At 41.6% G+C, this 20,344-nt stretch overlaps 1 protein-coding gene across 1 annotated transcript in view; it reads left to right on the forward strand.

Annotated features, from left to right (window-relative positions):
* Positions 1 to 445: 445 nt before the first annotated feature.
* LOC146798065 (uncharacterized) overlaps positions 446 to 20,344 on the forward strand; it is a 259,921-nt gene continuing 240,022 nt past the window's right edge. Inside the window, exon 1 of the mRNA XM_085625287.1 lies at positions 446 to 569. Within this exon, the coding sequence (XP_085481413.1) occupies positions 527 to 569 (43 nt within the window). The 5' untranslated portion in view covers positions 446 to 526. The remainder of the gene's footprint in view (positions 570 to 20,344) is intronic.

Consider the following 20,344-nt stretch of genomic DNA (forward strand, 5'->3'; position numbering starts at 1 on the left):
AAAGATTTTTAAAATATGCGCTGGTTTAAAGAATCTGTGGTGTCCCTTTCACTGGCCTTACTAGTTTGGTAAGTGTGACCTTCTCGGACAGACGACTGTCCAATACCGATAAGTGAAACCGGACTCTTTCAATTGTCTTTGAATTCACCGAAAGCATGTAGCGCATAGAACACTCCTTCGAATAGTGCAGCCAGGTGCAGCTCTAAATTTGCCCGGGACGTGCAAGCAAGGGCATGCGTGCGGGTTAACACAGCTCTGCTTTCGATTTTCGGGAGCCGTACGCCAGCCTTTAAAAACCATAAGCCATGCTTGGAAGCATCAGAGAGAGGGAGAGTTAAAGACCGAAGGCGGATTATCCGCTTGCTCCCTGCTGCTCCAGCTGGCGGACTCCACTCTCACTGGCCACCATCGACGTCAGAGTGAATTCTCCCTGCGCGGGATTAATTCCTGCTGCTCGTGACCCCCGCGCCTGCAGCCCTGGCAGCGGTTACTTCATCCTCCTCTCTGATGGACGGTGTGGGTCGGCATGAGCTCCGCGGGAATACACCGAGGGTACCTCAGGAAATACGGTGAGGAAGGCTCTAGGCGTTCATCCTGGCACCTCAGACAATGCCCTCTCATTCATACTGAGCTTTAAAGACACAAACTGCCAAGGGGGGTGGGGGGGGGGGGGGTCAATTGAGGGCATGGCGTGTGAACGTGGGCTTTAATGCTGTGAGTGGCTCTGTGCACCCGCGCTGCAAGTAGGTTATCGGAGAGCAGCCTCTGCGAGTTGCCCGAACTGTAGATGTCATTTGAAATCGGACTGGTTCAAAAGTCAGGAATAGGTATGGATGTTAAATTAAAAATAGTCCCCTGGCTTTCCTTATGCTTAACGTCATTCCTTCTCACAGAAAGACGTTTCATGTGTATATGCAGGGATGTAGCTATCAAGTGTGCAGCAGGTGCGCTTACACCGAGACCCAAAAGTCTGATGGGCCAACCAAACCTGAGTATTGCTGTATTTCAGTACCATGACAGAATATAGGGGTCCATTTTCGTTGCTTGCCGCCCTTCCTGCACCCCTGTACGTATATTGTGTCAGAATGATTTAACGTGTAATACACATATTCATTGTATTGTGATCATGAATTAATGGAACAAAAAATATTTGTCATTTGGTGATAAAAGAATGAGAAATGCATTCAGTGGATGACTTGCCCAAACGTGAACTTAACCCGAAGGTATCAGAGAGTTACACAAGCACCAGTTACGTTGCAGACGTATACATTCATTTTGTTAAGTGATTTGCCTAGAATCACCGGATGTTGAGCTGTCCCTGCCGCGATGCGAACCCGGTTGCCTAGCTTCCAAGTCAACCGCTCTAGCCGTTTGGCCACAACTTCATCCCATGTGCTTTTCCATTCTGATTTGATACATTCGAAAAATCGGCTGCTTAAAGGCAGCAGGGCTGAAAGATCCACCGCAGCAGCCAAAAGAATTCTAGGAGAAAAAATATATGAAAAGCATTAAAGCAGTAGCAATGCTTGGACTATCATGTAGAGCATGGGTACTCACAATCCTTCTGTCGGGGGCCAAAATTACAGTGTGGTTTGTGGCTGAGGGCTGCACCGGTAGGGGTGGGGTCAGTGGGGCTACAGTAAAAAAATCAAACCTGTTTCAAAACGTTAGACAATTCAACAATATTGTATTTCAAAAGCAGATGTAACTACAAAGAGCACATTTTGATAATAATTTTTTATTAGCAGACAATAGCAATCTAAGAAGCATTGCATAGCTTCATACACTCTTTGACCCCAATTCCATCACAGTCTCTCTCTCTGTCTGTCAGTCTCTCTCTCTGTCAGTCTCTCTCTCTGTGAGTCAGTCTCTCTCAGTCAGTCTCTCTCTCTGTCAGTCAGTCAGTCTCTCTCTCTCTCTCTCTCTCTCAGTCAGTCTCTCTGTCAGTCAGTCAGTCTCTCTCTCAGTCAGTCTCAGTCAGTCTCTCTCGTGCTCTCTCTCTCCTTCAGTCATTCAGTCAGTCTCTCTCTCAGTAAGTCTCTCTCAGTCAGTCTCTCTCTCAGTCAGTCTCTCTCTCTCTGTCAGTCAGTCTCTCTCTCTCCCTGTTAGTCAGTCTCTCTCTCTGTCAGCCAGTCTCTCTCTGTCAGTCAGTCTCTCTCGCTGTCAGTCAGTCAGTCTCTATCTCTCTGTCAGTCAGTCAGTCTCTCTCTGTGTCAGTCAGTCTCTCTCTGTCAGTCAGTCTCTATTTCTCTGTCAGTCTCTCTCTCTCAGTCATCCAGCCAGTCTCTCTAAGTCAGTCAGTCAGTCTCTCTCAGTCAGTCAGTCAATCTCTCTCAGTCAGTTAGTTTCTCTTGGTCAGTCAGTCAGTCTCTCTCAGTCATTCTCTCTCAGTCAGACTTTCTCAGTCGGTCTCTCTCTAAGTCTCTCTCTCAGTCAGTCTCTCCCAGTCAGTCTCTCTGTCAGTCAGTCTCTCTCTATCATTCTCTCTCTGTCAGTCTCTTTCTCTAAGTCAGTCAGTCTATCTTAGTCAGTCAGTCTTTCTGTCAGTCAGTCTCTCTCTGTCAGTCTCTCTCTGTCAATCTCTCTCTCTCTGTCAGTCAGTCACTCTCTGTGTCAGTCAGTCTCTCTATAAGTCAGTCAGTCTCTCTTTCTGTCAGTCTCTCTCTCTGTCAGTCAGTCTCTCTGTCAGACTCTCACTCTGTCAGTCAGTCAGTCTCTCTTTGTCAGTCAGGCTCTCTCTCTGTCAGTCACTAAGTCTCTCTTAGTCAGTCAGTCTTTCTGTCAGTCAGTCAGTCCCTCTCTCTCTGTCAGTCTCTCTCTCTGTCAGTCAGTCTCTCTCTGTGTCAGTCAGTCACTCTCTCTGTCAGTCTCTCTCTCTGTCAGTCAGTCAATCTCTCTCTCTGTCAGTTTCTCTCTCTATCTGTCAGTCAGTCTCTCTGTCAGTCTCTCTCTCTGTTAGTCAGTCAGTCTCTCTCTCTCTCTGTCAGTCAGGCTCTCTCTCTGTCAGTCAGTCAGTCTCTTTCCACTCTCCCTCTCCACTCTCTCTCCTCTCTCTCTCCACTCTCTCTCTCCACTGTCGTCTCTCTCTCTCTCCACTGTTGTCTCTCTTTCTCCACTCTCTCCTCTCTCTCTTTCTCTCTACACTGTCTCTCTCCACTCTCTCTCTCCAATGTCTCTCTCTGCTCTCTCTCTCTCCACTTTCTCTCTGTATCTCTCCACTCTCTCTCTCTCCACCCTCTCTCTCTCTCTCTCTCTCTCTCTCTCTCTCTCAATCTCTCTCTGGGGGGCCATGGGTACATTACCTGCAAGGTTCGTGGGCCGCCAAGTATGAGTACCACGGATGTAGAGATTGTTGCTAAATTTGAAGGTACATCCCCAATGTAGCAATTTTGTTACACGAGCGTAAGTGAGATATTGCCAGTGGTTTTAGCAATATCTCCATCTGCACATAAATGATTAATAATTAGCGGTGATTATAATTAAATGCAAGCTTTCAACATGTTTTTGAAGAGGAATTAATCTGCAATGTTTTTCAGTGAATACTGCGGTATGTGATTCTATACTATGCTTTGTTATGCTATTTTACTATATGTTGTGTTACCAGCATGTGTATAGTGCAATCCACCATCTGCATGCCACCTCAGCATATTTTGCTCTAGACTTTTATCATATGGCTATGAGTTTTGATTCATCAGTTGTGTATTTTTTATTTTTCTTTGACCGCGGATAATTATGTGCGGTTTGCAACGATTTTTTTTAAACCATATTTTATTTTTATAAATGGTTCATGTGAAAGTAAAATGAATCACACCATCATGAAGAGCTTTCTTAACTAAAGAGTCCAAAAGATACCTACATCCTAGACATGCTCTGAGCCAAATTCACCCCGGCCACCTTATACGGGTCTCCAGTCTGGGGCCGAAAGCTCTATATCGACCTAGAGAGCCCACACTCAGGAGCAATGAGAGCAATATTCTCCAGTTTGGGAAATTGGGTTAGTGGCTTAGAGGAGTGGATGCCACACTCAGGAAACAACCACATGGGAAGCAAGATGGCAGTCGGCTGAGGCGACTGTTCGCAGATCATAACGCCTTGATCTACTGAAACTCCCGATGTGCCCCATGCTAAAATAAGGATGCTATTGGAAATTTTGAACACTTTGCTGAGTGAGGAGGCCAGCAGCTGCACATCCACTTGCAGAGTTTTGGCCAAACAGCAAGAACTCCTACAAACCTATGAGAAGCTCTACTGCACGCTGAGCCGCTTTGATTGCTGCCGCTCGGAGATGCATTTTCCAGTCGGGATGAAGCCGAAGGGACAACCAGTAGCTGAAGGTAAGACAGGGCGGCTCCAGCTGCTGGCAGTCTGTCGTTAAGTGTGGCCCGCGACTGAGATATGCACTGGGACAGAGGCAGCAGCTCGACAGCCTGGACGCCATGGGCAAACTGGAACCCGGAAGGACAATGCTCTAGAGAGGAACGGGAAGGGTGGGTCAGTGCCCCAACAATGCCTGCCCGGTCCAACGATTGTGGATCTATTTGAAAGCCGAGGAGCTGGGCCAAACTTGAGGATCTGGATGAAGGGGCCCGGAAGACAGCACTAACGGCCAGCCTGCAGGTAAATGACAATCCTGCAATATTTAATCCGGCAATGCCCAGCTTAGCAGTGGCTGGCTGCCTACAGATATAGGACAACTGTGAAGGGGGGCAGAGATACTCAATTTGGACGGGAGGAAGGAAAGGAACAAAGAAGATCAAAATGGTGATACTTATAGCCACTCCAGCAATTATATCCAGCTCGAAAATGTAATAAAAGTTATTGCAAGAGGGGAGGAGGGCGAAATACAGATGGACCACATGGAAAATCCCTCTGAGTACCCAGAACAGAGCAGAAATAAGAAACCCCAGGATAATACTTTGGGGCAAGTATGACGCCAGAAGTCAAAGCACAACAGGGAAAGCCGGCGGAATGTGAAGGACACTGATGTAGAGGCAACGGACTGCTTTTACTCACTATCAGATGATATCTGGTCAATGGAGGATTTTTTCTCCTTGTCAAGCACAAGTGAGAGTGAGAGTGAAAGCCCACCCGATACTAGTGGAATGGACTCTGGTGCAACCATGCACAGAGCTAATAGGAAGCTAGGGCTCTCAGGACAGCACAAAAAAAAGGAAAATACCTAAACTGGGACTACTCAATCAACTAATGGGGGATGCTGGGGGCAAAGAACCAGATTCTGAAGGCAGGCCTATCACGACACTAGATGCTATCTTGCAATCCATTATGGCACACTGGGAAGAAACAAGGCAGGATGGCCGGGCTAGTAGATATCAAATGGAAGTTGGAGGATCAAGAAAATTGCCAGCGTCAGAACAACTTATGGTTCCTGGGAATTCCTGAGAACAAGGAAGGCACGGACATGTGTCTCTATATGGTGGAGTTATTACGAAAGGCATTTCGCTATGTGGAAGGATGGAACTGGACTCAAGAAATCGAACGTGCTCATCGGGTCAACCTGACTTTGAAATAGCCAGTCAGAGCGGATGCAAGGCCCAGAGCTGTACTAGTTTACTTTGGGAACTACCTCCTAGGCAGAATATCTATGGGAAACCAGACCGGAAAGTAAGCGAAAGGTGGATGATTTTGAATTCTTTGCTCGGCCTGACTTCTGTCATGTAACTGTTGAGAGACGCTGGAGATTATGGTAGATGATTAGTCCATTTCAGTCAAAAGGTATACAGGCCTACCTGATGAATTCAGCAAAATTGAAAAGGGTAGCTGATGATAGGATCCTCTTTTACATCCGAGATTAAAGTGAAAGAATTCTTGGAAGAATTTATTGGAAGGGTTCAGGGAAAGTAGGGATTAAAATATTGATGAACTGTCTTGACGGTTAGGAGATATGATCTAGGATAGAATCGAGATGAAATAGGGGCTCAGTGAAATATGTAGTAGATACTGTGTTTTTCTTCTCTTTTTCCTTCCTATTATGTAAATTTGGATGGCTTTTGTTTTGGCTTCCAATTTTTGATGAAATCCAATGGATTTAAGGAGGGTGGGTGCTCATTGATCACGGTGTAGGGCTGCTTCTTCACCTAACAGACCAGCTGCCTGGAAGCTTCCAGGGAAATGGAGAAGGGGGAGGGGTAGGGTTAGGGCTAGTCTGGAGGGGTGCGACGCAAGATGCAGAGAGAAGAGGTTAATTCTCTAATAGGACGGTTGACACAATTGGAGGTAGAGCACATGAAACTGATTCATGAAGGGGGCAGGAGGAGGAATCAAGGGAGGTCATGGCGAAATTAGCTATAGCTGAGTCAGAAATTAATAGCTATTTTCAGGTGAGAGTGGCCCAGACCTATCAAGCATACCAAAGGGAAATGTACGAATATGGGGAATCAGCAGTAAGGCTACTAGCCCTTCGCATAAGGCAGAAGGCTGTCAGAAATAATATAACTAAAATAAAGAACAGTGAAGGGCAATTTGAAACAAAGCCTATGGAGATTATGGGGGTCTTTGAACAATTTTATAAGAAACTATATCAATTAGACCCTACTGGATATCCTCAAAAGGGAACAGGAGCTAACCACTTGGCCACTAATAAAATAGATGAGGTGACATATCTGGAGATGGAAGCAGAGTTCACGTTTGAAGAGGTAGTGACTGCTTTACGCTCTCTATCTTCTGGGAAAGCCTAAGGTCCGGATAAAATCCCAATGGAGTTAGATAAGATGCTTCAATATGAACTGGCTCGCTAATACATGATCTTTTTTTTAGATGTACAGCACCGGGGAATCCCACCTACCTCCTGGCAGGGAACAGATATCGTGATTTTTGCAAAGAAGGGTAATCCTCCGGAGCTGCCGGCCTCGTTTCATCCTATCTCTCTGAAAAATTCAGATGCCAAAGTTTATTCTAAAGTCTTAACTAATTGGCTACAGTGGGTCATGCAAAATTAGTCTAACCATGGCAGCATGGTTTTGTACCAGGCAGCGGAACCACAAAACATGTGAGATGGGTTATTTCACTACTGGATATAGCAGAGGCAACAGGAGATGATATGGCTGTGATCATCTTAGAGGCTGAGAAAGCTTTCGAACATGTGACATGGCAGTACCTTTGGGAAGTTTTATCAGAGAGAGGTTTTGGCTCACAACTGATTACAGCCATCCGAGCGAAGTATTATAAGCCTTATGCATAGTTGCAGGTGATGGGGAATACATCGTGGAAAATCGAGGTGGCCAGGGGTACGAGACAGGGATGCCCGTGCTTCCCAATTCTCTTCGCCATGTATCTACACCCCTTTATCAATCAGATACTTCTAAACCCCATAATTAAACATATAACAACCAATGGATATGAGACCAAGGTTTTGGCCTGTGCGGATGATATCACTGTTTTTACATCAGAGCCAGAGAAGGCAATTAATGAAATTGAGCGTATGGCGGAGGAATTTGGGAGTAGATCATGGTATCTTCTGAATAAGGGAAGACTCAAATAATTACCTCACTGCAATGCATCATGCAAGACCAACGCCAAACTGAATCGGCCATGTATCTGGGGGTCAGGATAAGCTCTAACATTGATGCGATATGGCCTAGCAATCTTGATCCGGTGCTGGATCAACATTCTTGTTCCAAATAGGACTTAATATGGAGTGACACCTCCTAGAGAACTTCTTGGCAAATTGTGTAATGAGCATTGGACCCCATAAAGATGTTTGACCCACCCACCCATCACCTGAACCTAATACCCTAGCTGCTTTATGTCCCGTTTTTTTCTTTCCACAACAGAATTTCCCTCAGAATGGAAAGGAGAAGAATACCACAATGCTACGCCCAACCTGGCCATGGCTGTTTTGTAAGCTCGGGAGCTAAACGCAGGACCCTGGTCAGAATGTAGTGTGCCAATTGCGTATGTGCCGATAAAGACTCACAAATCTTTTATAACAGTTCGAGCGTCAGCCGAGCGCTGAGGCCACATCCAAAGGAACCTTGAACACGAATCCACTGCGACCATGATATATTTATATTTACCATCCCTTTGTAAGGGACCACAGTGGTCCAGGTAAACACATATTAATGGTTTATCTGAAATTAACAGGGGTGTCTGCGCAGGACGTTTTACAGTAGAGACTTCCATCTTCTAGCATATTTCGCAGTCCAAAACATAATTTCTGGTCTGTTTCCTAATGCCTGGCCACCAGTATCTCTGTTTTAATAACGATACCGTGGTGGAAACACCTGCATGGGCAGAGGCGATCCCTTCATGTGCTGCTAGGATTAGTCCTTATCTATGTTCCATGTTTGGTATTACCCTATCCCCCACTCCAGGGATTCGAGCAAACGAAACATTGTTCGCATCAATTATATATGAGTATTTGAGTGGAAACCTTTTAGGTAACGCTGCACCGCTGCCTTTGCTTGAAGCATTGACAGCAAGTATTATTTCACTGTCTATTTTCGTTTTTGGACGAGTGATTGCAGCTATGGAAGCCATTTGCACAGCCCCTTTCGCGGCTTCATCAGCCAATGAATTCCCTTCAACGTGAACGCCATCACTTTGATGTCTCAGCGTGTGTATCAAGTGAGTGTTTTGTAGTCCGTTTTGCAACTGAACTACTTTTTCCCAAAGCGCTCTATGTTTGATTGTCCCACCTTTTGCATCTTTGAAACCATTTTGACACCTTCCTGCACATAAGCAATCAATAGAGGCGATTTGCATCTTCTACGTGCGCTACAGAATGCAGCACACATAAAAAGAGCATAACACGAGGAGAAATGAATAATTTTTCCACTAATCACCATTCTAAAGCCTGGTATTCCATGGCATTTGCTTTTGGTGCTGCCTCAGGCTTGTAAACAGGGGGCGTGGCTTCGGTGCCAGAGAAGATGGCCGCCGCACCCTGAAACTCCGCGATGACACGGAGAACGGAGGCAATTTTTCATCGTCGGCACTTGCTGGTTCGCTGCTACAATGACAGGTAGTTGCTATAAAGCTGTCCTCCTCACATTAGGATGCTATAAACACTGTGGGTGAGCAATTTACTTTCTTTTTGAGCTGACTCTGCTCCAGTCAGCTCAGTATATGGCTGCCATTTTGTGCTTGCAGTTCAAGCTCGAATTTTGATTTCAGAGCCTGGCAGTTCTGCAAATTTTAATGAATGTGCGCTCCCCTCATCTAATGGCTGGCTATTGCTCCTCCTTGCCATTTTTCCTCCTTTTTGACTCTTTGTTTGGATAGTTCTGGCATTTTGGCAGCATAAACTATGCTTTTGGAGTCCTGGACAGATTATTTGTGCCTCAGTATATACCTTCATATATTTTCCCATAAAGGTGATGAGTACTACTGGAAATATTGATCTTTTTGGGTATTTTTCCTTGAGAGAAAGTGTCTGTCTTTCTTCATCCTGGTATGACTCGCATATGATGAATTGGGATGTTACACTGTGAACAGCTAAGAACTTGCTTAATCAATTTAACTGAGCCCTTTTTCTCTGAATACTATTTCTATGCGTAACACTAGTGCACTGTATGAATCTAGTCCACATATTTTGATGTCTTGAGACTTTTGTTTGTTCTGTTTAACTTTAACCAAAAGTTACTTCTCCCTTTGGGGCATCAAGAAATTCTTTTTCAAACAACTCAATGTTATATATCAATGTTTTCTTACGAGGTATGAATATTTTTGGAGTATCATTTTTATGGCGAAGGCATGAGTCACACGTGGTGCGTCCTCTTCCCTCAATCCTGCTACTTTGGTGGACTACAATCCTTTCAATATTTTGCAGGACAACATGGAAGAATCTGATTCCACCTCAATTTCCTCAGCCATAAATGGATCTACTACTGTTATTGCACGAGTTGTACCTAAACCAGTCTCTAAGTTACCATCTGCTTCAACAACAGCAACAGGGAAACAGGATAAGAAAGACCCCCCCTTCTCCTTCCACCTCTCCAACATCCATATCCATGGAATGTCTTTTGGATGAAATTCGTGCTCTCAAGCCCTATATGACGGAAACAAATGCTCGTCTCCAAAGTCTCGAAGACAATTGGTCCCATACCAATCAAAAATGTATTCACTTGGAAAATAGAGTTGACTCGGTTCAAGTAATTCTCAACCAAGTACCTTCCATGCAACAGGAAATCTCGCATTTGAAACAACAAGTGAAAAACGTAGAAAATAGAAACAGGCATAATAACGTACGCATTTATGGCCTTGTGGAATTTATTGAAGGCTCTGATCCTCTTGTTTTCTTCCGATCTTTTCTCTCAAAACTTCTCAGTATGTTTCAGATTCTCCACCCTTGAATATCCAAAGAGCGCATCATTTGGGTCGTGTCCCAAAAAATTCTTCCTCATCATCTAGACAAAGAGGCTTTATTTTGTACTTTTTGGAATATACTAACTTACTTAAAGTGTTACAGGTAGCCAAACTTAAAGGAAAAGTTTCTTGGCAAGGGTCTAACCTGATTTTTTGCTCAAGATTATGCAAAAGCGACAGCAGATCATCGTAAGCAGTTTCTGGACATGAGGCCTGCACTTCGAAATTTGAATGCCAGATATAGTTTGTTTCATCCCTGCCTATTTAAGGTTACTTTTAAAAACAAAACTATCAACTATGAGGATCCTGCTCTTCTACAACTCTTTTTGGATACCTGCAGAGAAGAAGATATGGACATTCCCCGCTCTTCACTGCCTTGAATGTTGTTTGTGTTCATATCATTGTTTTCTTTTCTCTCTCCTAATTTTTAAATCTTGTTAGTCTACTTATTTGTAGATGATGTGATTCATCTGTTTTACGGGTTCTTTTTCCTTGGATCTGATTGTTCTGTTTTAACCTGTTGTCACTTGTTTCCTTCTAGTTGTTTATGTTTCAGATTATATGCTTATTATAATGTACTCTTTCTCTTTTCTACTCACCAGGTATGTTCCCCATGGTCCCCTGAATTTGTGACCGTTCTTCAGTCTAGTTATCACCTCCTTTCCCTGTCCTCGTCCTGGAGTTTTTCGAGTGGCTGTGCCATCTTCCTTATGTGGCTCCACCACCCCATGTCTCATTGTATGTTCGTGGTATGTTCTTTAATTTAATTTTTCCTTCTTCTTATCCTCTCTTGGCTTTTCTTTCTGACTATATATTTATCTCCTGGTTCTTTTTCCCACTATCATGTTCTTCCTTTCTCCTTAATTTCCTATTTTCTGTTTTCAGCTTTTTTCTTTCAGCTTCTGCATTCTTCCTTTCATCCATTTCTCTCTCATTGTTTATTTGCTTGTCTTCTCCTTCTCTCATCTGTACTCATCTCTTGTTTCTTTATAATATTGTATTCCTACTTTGTATCTCTCCCCTGCATAATACTTTTCTTCTTGATCTATTTTTATTGGACATGTATTTATGATGTACTATGTTACTTTACTTGTTGAACTTCATATTAGGTTTTATTTAAGATTTGTGCTTGTATAAATGTCATTAAAAGTTGTGTCTTGGAATGTTAAAGGTTTGGGTCCCCCCATCAAACGTCAATGAGTTTTATCACACATTGCTGGTTTAAAGAGTGATATTGTTTTACTTCCAGAAATTCATGTAACAGACAAAGAAATTTCCAAACTTCAATGTCAGTGGGTAGGACATGTTTACGCATCCCCAGGTTCAGGAAAACAGAATGGTGTAGCTATCCTTTGTCACAAACGTTTAGATATTCAACTTTTGCATCAAGATGCTGATTCGGGGGGCAGATGGGTTTCAGTGTTGTTACTTCTTAATAAAATTGCTCTAACTATTTTTAATATATATGCACCCACCACCCCAGATAAACTCTTCTGGCCTTTCATTTTATCCAAATTGATGCTATATACTGATGATGACTTAATATTGGGAGGAGATTGTAATATGGTCGTAGACCCTTTTTTAGATAGATGTTCCAAATCTAAATGTATTCCCTCCACTATGCATACTCAATTTATATCTGCTATAACTCAAAGGTCCTTAGTTAATTCTTGGAGATTATGTCACCCCACTCTCCAAGAGTATTCATTTTTTTCACCTGTTCATTCCTCACAATCCCATCTAGATCACATTTTTATCTCAAAAGCTCTTACTCAACATATTACACATTCTGACATAGGATCTATACTAATTTCAGATCATGCTTTAGACTTACTCCCTCCCATTAAAGGAACTAGAAGGTGGAGATTTAACAATGCTCTTCTCCTTGATCCTAAATTTACTCCTGCTTTTCAGACCTTCGTAGACACCTTCTTTTTGGAAAATGAATCTCCTCTTACCTCCCCCCTCTCATTTGGGACACATTCAAAGCTGCTTCTAGAGACTTAATTATTTAATATGTAGCCCAAAAGAGGAAAGCTTCTGCCCAAGTCAGAAATTCACTTACTTCCCGTATTAAACATCTAGAAAATTCTTACTATTCTACAAAAGCCCTCTCTGACTTAACTGAATTTATCAAAGCTAAGTTCACTGTAAAAAAACTTTCTTCTGAATCTGCCAATTTGTATTAACTCAAGTCTAGCGCTAAATATTATAGCGCGCAAAATAAAGCAGGAAATCTTCTTGCCAATTAATCAAAAAAGAACGCACTAAGATTGAATCTATTGCCACTTCATCTAATACTATAGTTCATAAAAATGAAGATATTCTTTGAGAATTTTCCAATTTTTATCAACAACTGTATACCGCTGAATCTCTTTCTCAACAGGCTCATATTGACAGATATTTATTCTCTATTCCTTCACCCTAATCCCTTAATATAGACTTTTCCCCTTTGGAAAAGGTTATTCAGCCCACTGATATTCTTAATGCTATACATACTATTTAAAAAGGCAAAGCTCCAGGTCCAGATGGATTCATCATGGAATTTTATCCACATTTTGCCTCCTTTCTTCTCCCCAAATTACACCAATTATTTTCACACTTTATTTCTGCTAAAAAATCTTAAGGATCCTTTCAAGAAGCATTGATTTGCTTGCTCCCAAAAGAAAACAAAGATCACACTTTCTGCATGAACCACAGACCTATTTCTTTAATTAATTTGCATTACAAAATCTTTGCAAAAATTCTTGCAATTCGTCTAGATTCCTTTCTACCTCAACTAATTGGCAAATAACAATGTGGTTTCATTAAAGGTCATCATTTATCGGATAATACTAGATTATTTTTTAACGTCCTAAGTAAATCTACATCTTATAAAAAATCATTAGCAGCAATCTCATTAGATGCTGAAAAAGCTTTGGATAGGGTTAGTTGGTCATTTATTTTTTTCTACACTTTCTTGGTTTGGTTTCAGCCCTAAATTCATTAATTATGTCTCTTTACTTTATTCCTCTCCCAGATCCTTTATTTTAGCTAATGGCCTTGTTTCCCCCTCTTTCGAGGAGTTCGACAAGGTTGCCCTTTATCTCCACTTTTATTTGTTCTATCCCTTGAACCTTTTTTTAAGAAAAATTAGATCAAATTTAAACATTACTGGTTTTTCATATGGAGCCAATCAGTTAAAAATATCTGCATATGCAGATGATATTTTATTATTCATATCAAACCCGCAATCCTCTTTACCAGCTGTCTTATCAGAAGTTCCTGATTTTGCCCGGGTTTCAGGCTACAAACTCAAAGCTGACAAATGTGAAATCCTCCCTTTGAACAAACTATGGAGCATATTTACAAGGGCTTTATCTCCGTTTTTTTGGCTTATAAAGCCAAAAAAGCAGAGATAAAAACAGCGCCCTATTTACAAGAGGGTGCTAACATGCATAATCGCATGTTAGCACCCTTTTTCCCAACGCCTCACTTTGCATCTCCAATGAGATGCAAAGTGGGCGTAACTGGGTATACCCAAGATGGACTACTTTTCATATATCGCTGATGTTTACATCGCAATATTTACAGGGCAGCCCACATGATTTTACCACACATTAGATTTTGGCAAAAATGGCCGTTTTCGCCAAAACCTAACGTCTGCTAAAATCCTGACTTAGCCATCCCTAACATAGGGGATGGATTATGCTGATACGACCCTGTGGGTCGTATCAGCAAGGTTATCACACATTTGCAGGGAACATTGCTGGAAAACCAGCGATGTTCCCTGCAAAAGGGCGATAACCTCGCAATCTCTGGAATTTTTATCACCCTGGAGTAACGCGTTGTTAATAACGTGCTACCAGGGCGATAAATACCAGAGATAGCCTGCGATAATATAATTATCGCTAAGCACGGCCAGCGACAATTATCGCTGGCCGTTGTTAATATGCCCCTATGTTTTCACGTTGATTTTTTTATCTTCTTCTTTTCATTGGAATCCAGTGAAAATAAAATATCTTGGAATTTGGTTTACCCCCGCTATTAAAGATACTGTTAATATAAACCTGAAAAAATTACAAACCACTTTGCGTTCTTCTACTTCTCGTTGGCATCCCTTATTTTAATCCTGGTGGGGTAGACTAGATTCTGTAAAAATGATGCTTGTTCCGGTAATATTGTTCTACCTATCAAACATACTCATTAATATTACTAAATCTTTTTACAAAACTATATATAGCATCCTTTCAAAATTTCTATGGCATAATAAGCCTCCTAGAATATCTCTTTGTAAACTTAAAAAACCTAAACACATAGGTAGGGTTAATTTTCTGAATTTTTACTCTTATCACTCCTCATTTAATCTTAGAAATTCCTCTTTCTTATTGTCTGAGTGTGAAACAGATTCTCATCTTTTTCCATTGTGGTTAGAAATGCTCGGAAACTGTTCCAGATACTTTTTTCATCTAATTTAGATGAACATGCACAGTTTCTGAACTCCTCCATCTGGTACAATAAACATATTAAACACAACAATAAATATATTTTTTTGAATGACTGGCTATCATGTGGTCTCAAATGGACTTATCAACTTTTCCAAGATGGCATTTGTGTATCTTTTTCGGTATTGCAATCTCGCTTTTCTCTTCCCTCCTCATTTCATTCAAGATATTGATCTTTAACAGCAGCTGCTAAATCCTCTTATAATTCTCTCTCCACTTCTTCCACTTCTACTTCTTTATCTCCTATTACTACATCATTTCTAAGTAAGTCCTATTCAGCTTCCCAAATGTATCAAAAATTAATGGATATCCCAATTACTCGTAATAAATCTGAGGTTGAATGTAGCTGGGAATCTGATTTGGGTACATCTTTCCCTATCCCACTGTGGAACAAAATCTGGACTGAGGTGAGGAGGTCTTCTAGAGCAGCTATTACTACTCAAACTTTATTTTTTTATTTACAATAGATTACTCATCACCCCAGCTAAATTACATAAGATTGATCCTACAATACCTTCTTGTTGGTCATGTTCTGCTATATCAGCGGATCTTAAACATATGCTTTTTGATTGTCCAAAAATTCATAGGTTTTGGGCTCAAGTATGGCATCAGATTAACACTATCTGTCATTCTCAAATCCCTTTTTCTTTTTCACACATTTGTCTAGGTAGTGTCTCTGAAGTTTGGTCTACATCTATTCACATTATTGATCTCCTTATAGCGGTTGTGTTTCAGCAAATCCCTAGATCATGGAAAGACACCTTAACAGTATCTTTTCAAGCATGGTGGTATGGTGTTTGTTATAACCATAAACTTGACAGAGCTTATGTACATCCAATCTCGCTTGCTATTAAAAGAGAAACTTTGTCGATGCCTGTCACTGAATTCTTAAACAAGTCTGCTAAAAAAGTGCTTGTATCTAACCCTCGTACTGAAGAGGTTCCCAAACCCCCTGGAGTATATACTTATTGTTGTTTTACCTACATACTATCTTATGGTTTTACATTGTTTCATTGTTTGTAGGAATTTTTTATGCATAAGTGGTACTTTTTTCTTATAATACGCATAAGATGGATGTTTCCCCTCCCCCCTTTTTTTTCTATCTTTTTCTCCCTCCATTTTTTCTCTCATTCCTCTCTATTTTTCCTTCCCACTTTTTATAATGATGAATTAGACATATATATAATTTTCTTTTTTACTGTATTTCATCTTATGTTTATATCAAATAAACTTCTCTTTTTAACTTAAAAATGGCTTGTAAACAGGGGCAGCATCAAAAAGCAATTAGTGTTGCGGTGGAACACCCACAGCAATGCTCATGACACGCCCCTTTGCTGCAGAGGACTGCGACAGAAAGGGGCATATGTACAAGGTGCCATTAAGCCATGCAAAGTGGCACAGCGCCACCTTGTAAATATGCAAAATGGCGCTGCGCAACCGGAGCATCAAAAAAAGTTAAGCTCCGGTGGTGGTGAGGGATTGTAAATATGCCCCACAGTCCTAACTATAACTACCTACTGGCGACCACCAGTAGGTTGTAAATATAAATATATATATTTGAATATATCTGCATAAACACACACACTTACCTTATATATACTCATTCATTGTTTAGTGGTGCGTGGGAAAGACATATGCATTGTATAAGCTTTTGCGGAAAAGGCACTCTGTGGTAATTGATGCCCGGCACAGATATTACGTTGTAATGCCTGCGTGGTAAAAACTGTTTCCTCTGCCATATAACTCCTACCTGGTAAATTTAGGCTGATTGAGGGTATTGGGGGTGACTCTGCCTCTTGTCTTCAAGAGTTCGACATGTCTAACCAATGAAAGAAATGTGACCAAAGCAGTCTTCCGTTCATTCCATCACCCAGGAATGACAACAAAATAGGACAGTTAGCACTACACAAAAAAATGTGCATCTACTGCATTAGAATACTTTGAACCTGATTATGATCGGGTTGCAAATTATTTGCGTCCAAACCACACTCTTCATGGGCGCGTACATCACAGCCATTTGTTCCCACAGTATATGGCTGTGAAACATTGTGTAAACCATTGTAGCAAAAAGCACAAATTTGCTGTTGCACATGGAACAAAGGGGAAAATCATGCGCTATTAACATGTTACTACCCACGTCTTATAATTGAGCGCGTATTGAACACCCACTAATTTGTGAACCTAGTGCAATTGCAAATTAGCGAATGTTCAATTTGTAGCTTATTTTAGCATCCCAATCATGATTGAGACCTAAGAGCCTAACATACATTTTCACTACAGTTTTGTTTAGTGTTGCCCAGTTTCATGAGGTCATCATAGAGCTTGGGCAGGATATACAGGAAATATTCTATACACACAGCAGCAAAAATAAACTCAGCAGAGAAAAATTTACATAATAGTAATACATATTCAGTGCAGGAAACATGTATGGGGTGCGGTCAATGGACAACTTTTATAACTGTAAAACAGATTTAGTACTGGCATTCTGCAGTGCTTGTAGAGTCAAGAACAGTACATCATAACATGCCCAACGAGAGATTTTTAAAAGTGAGTAGAGTATCTAGTGGAAGTTTGGGGAATAACCCAGAGCTCTTAAGAGGTTAGATTTCAGTGAAACTCTATAGGATGTTGAAGGAGTAAGGGAAGTCACTTTTTGGAATCTTATAATGATATGATATGATGCTATGAGATTTGTAGAGTTCTCATAGACTCCCAGGAGTGTCCCTGCACTGGATTAGAGGCTACCTACAAAACACAGATCATCCTTTTATGCTTGTTGAAAAAGCCATGGTTTTACTTTTTTCTTAAAGATGGATTGCTCAGTTGTGGTACGTAGCTCCAGTGGAAGTTTGTTCCAGGTGACTGGTCCAAGTTAGAAAAAGGATCTGCCACTGATTTTAGGCCGGCAGATTTTTTGCAACTTTATCCAGTCGATCGAAGGAGAACCGTAGGTTTCTGGGAGGGACATACTCACATGTCCTCTCTCTCAGATAGCAAGCATCAGTCTCATGCAGGGCTTTATGAGCAAGGACCAGGGATTTAAAGAGGATCCTTTTTTAATAGGAAGCCCAGTGCCTTCAAATGTGAGGACATATGGGTTCCCGGGGGAAGATTGGGAAGGACTGGGACTGCATAATCTGGGTGCTGAATCTATGCCAAGTATGTAGTAGACAAAATCCACTTTCAATTCGGACCACATGTACGAAGAATTTTTGTGTATTGGAAATGGCTGATCAGACCATTTCCAACCACAAAAATGGTTTTACATATGTACAAAACACAAATTGCGATTCAGTAACATGTTATTAACTCACAATTTGTGTTTGCCATTTGGTATTTGGAAGTGGCGGTGTTTAGGGCCATCCTCCCAAATACCGAATCTGATGGTATGTATGAATGTTTTGCGACCAAATTATGGTCACAAAACATTAATATTTTACTGACTCCTTGAAGGAGGTGGTAATCCATTCGCAAATGGGAAGGGGTCCACAGGGGACCCCATCCCGTTTGAGAATAGAAAACAAATATTTTTTGAAGAACAGGCAGTGTTCCCATGGACCATTGCCTGCAAAGTTTAATTTTTTCTGTTTATGTGCATCCATTTTCCTTTTAGGAAAATGGATGCAATTAAAAAACAAAGACTGCTTTATCAAAAGCATTCACGGACATGATGGTCTGTGACTTCAGCAGGCCACCACCCCTGTGATGGCTACTATTGCTAATAGATCGCAAATTGTAACCTGCTTCATTAATATGCATCAGGTAGGTCTATTTGTGGCACACTAGGTACTGCTAATGAAACTTAAAATAGTTTCATACATAAGGATTACTGATTTCCTAATTGTGATTTGGAGAGAATTGCAATTAGGAAATCAGTATTTCACAGCCTACGAGGGAAGAATTGACCTTTACAACTCACCTTTTGATGGACTCCTTTTACCTCCCTTCCTCATGTTATTATAAGAGAATAATTTTGCTGGACCAGCATTTTATCGTAAATGCGCCCTCATCACAATTTTTTTAATCGTCTACACATTTCCGTGCTTTTCTGAGGATTATGCTTCTTAAACAAAGATCTGATTGAGCCCTAATCCCAAAGATTTCTTCTGTATGAAATTCAGTGTAATAATCTCATCTCTGTCTATCCTCTTCACTACTTGTAATCTCATGTACAATACAGAAACACATCAGGCTCCATTTTACGTAGAAGTTACACACTGCTAAGCAGCACGAAAATGTGATGTGCAGTGTTGATGAACAGGACAGAGCAGAACAGGGCCACATCTACTAAGATGTAGTATTGTTCTGCTACCTGCCATGCGCCAATGTGTCTGCGTTGTCAGAAGCTTAGTTTAAGTACTGGAAGGGGACCCTTCCAGTTGAAAAAACAAAAATATGAGGCTTTTTACACTTGGGATGTGTGCTGTACAATGCAATACACATGCAAAGTGAGAAAAATGAAGAGAAAAGAAAGCATTTCTCCTCGTTTCACCTGCCTCAAGGAGGCTCAGGATTTTGGTGCAAATCCCTGTCTACAATTCTATGTAGATAGGGATTTGTGTCAAAACTCAGGGGTGGTTGCTTTGGAACCAGAGCACAAGTCCTAAAGAAAGAAGTGGGGGGACTAACCTAATTAATCTGTATGCAAGTGGCATCACGGCATGTGAAATTGCAGTGCGTATGGCGCGTGACATCACAGCACGTGACATCACAGGAAGTGGCATCACAAGACGTGACATCAGATCTTAAGCCCTCACATAAACATTTTTAGCAGGGCTCTCATGAGTACATTTGAACACATTTCGAGTATACTTACAAACCCTCCGGATTTAGGCAGAAGATTCACACTTTTGTAAGCTTCACATAAACCAGTGTTGCCTTTTGTCAGCGTAAAGCTTACTCTACCATACTGCTTTAAAAGAAAAAATAGTGCTATTTAAATTATTACAACGCCTCCTCATGGGTAGTAAGTGCTTTATAAATGCTATTTATTTTGTGCAAATAATGGGAAAGATCAACACATCTGATATTCTTACAGTGCATGCATAACTCCTAAACAGAGCCTGAACAAAGTGAAAAGCTGCCTCTCTTAAGTATGTGTGTAGTGCTAACAAGGTGTGAGCCTTTGTTTACCCTCTGTTGCATTGCTTCTAGGTGTGAAGCTCCTGACTGCTGCCAGCCAGGAGACTCTAACAAAAGGAGGCCTGATGACCCCTCAGATTCGGCCTGTGTAATGGGCCCAGCAGGAGTCAGAAATAGTAGAGCCCCATCCCGTCCCTGCACATTGCGGATCGAAATTAGACAATGTGCAGGCGCTGCTGAAAGTGTTCCAGTGTTTTGAAATTACACGGGAAGAATTCAGCATCTTTTTCAGTGGGGACCAACTTCTTGGCAGGGTGGACTGCGTCCACCCTGTGAAAAAGTGAGTGAACACTGTCCACCCGCGTGTACCCCCGACTTGTGCCCTGTTTGAAACGCCCATGCACCACCCATGGAATCGCCCCTTGACGCAAAGTAACTCAAGGCAACACATTGCG

Source organism: Triturus cristatus, chromosome 9 (assembly GCF_964204655.1).
Source record: "Triturus cristatus chromosome 9, aTriCri1.1, whole genome shotgun sequence".
NCBI lineage: Eukaryota > Metazoa > Chordata > Amphibia > Caudata > Salamandridae > Triturus > Triturus cristatus.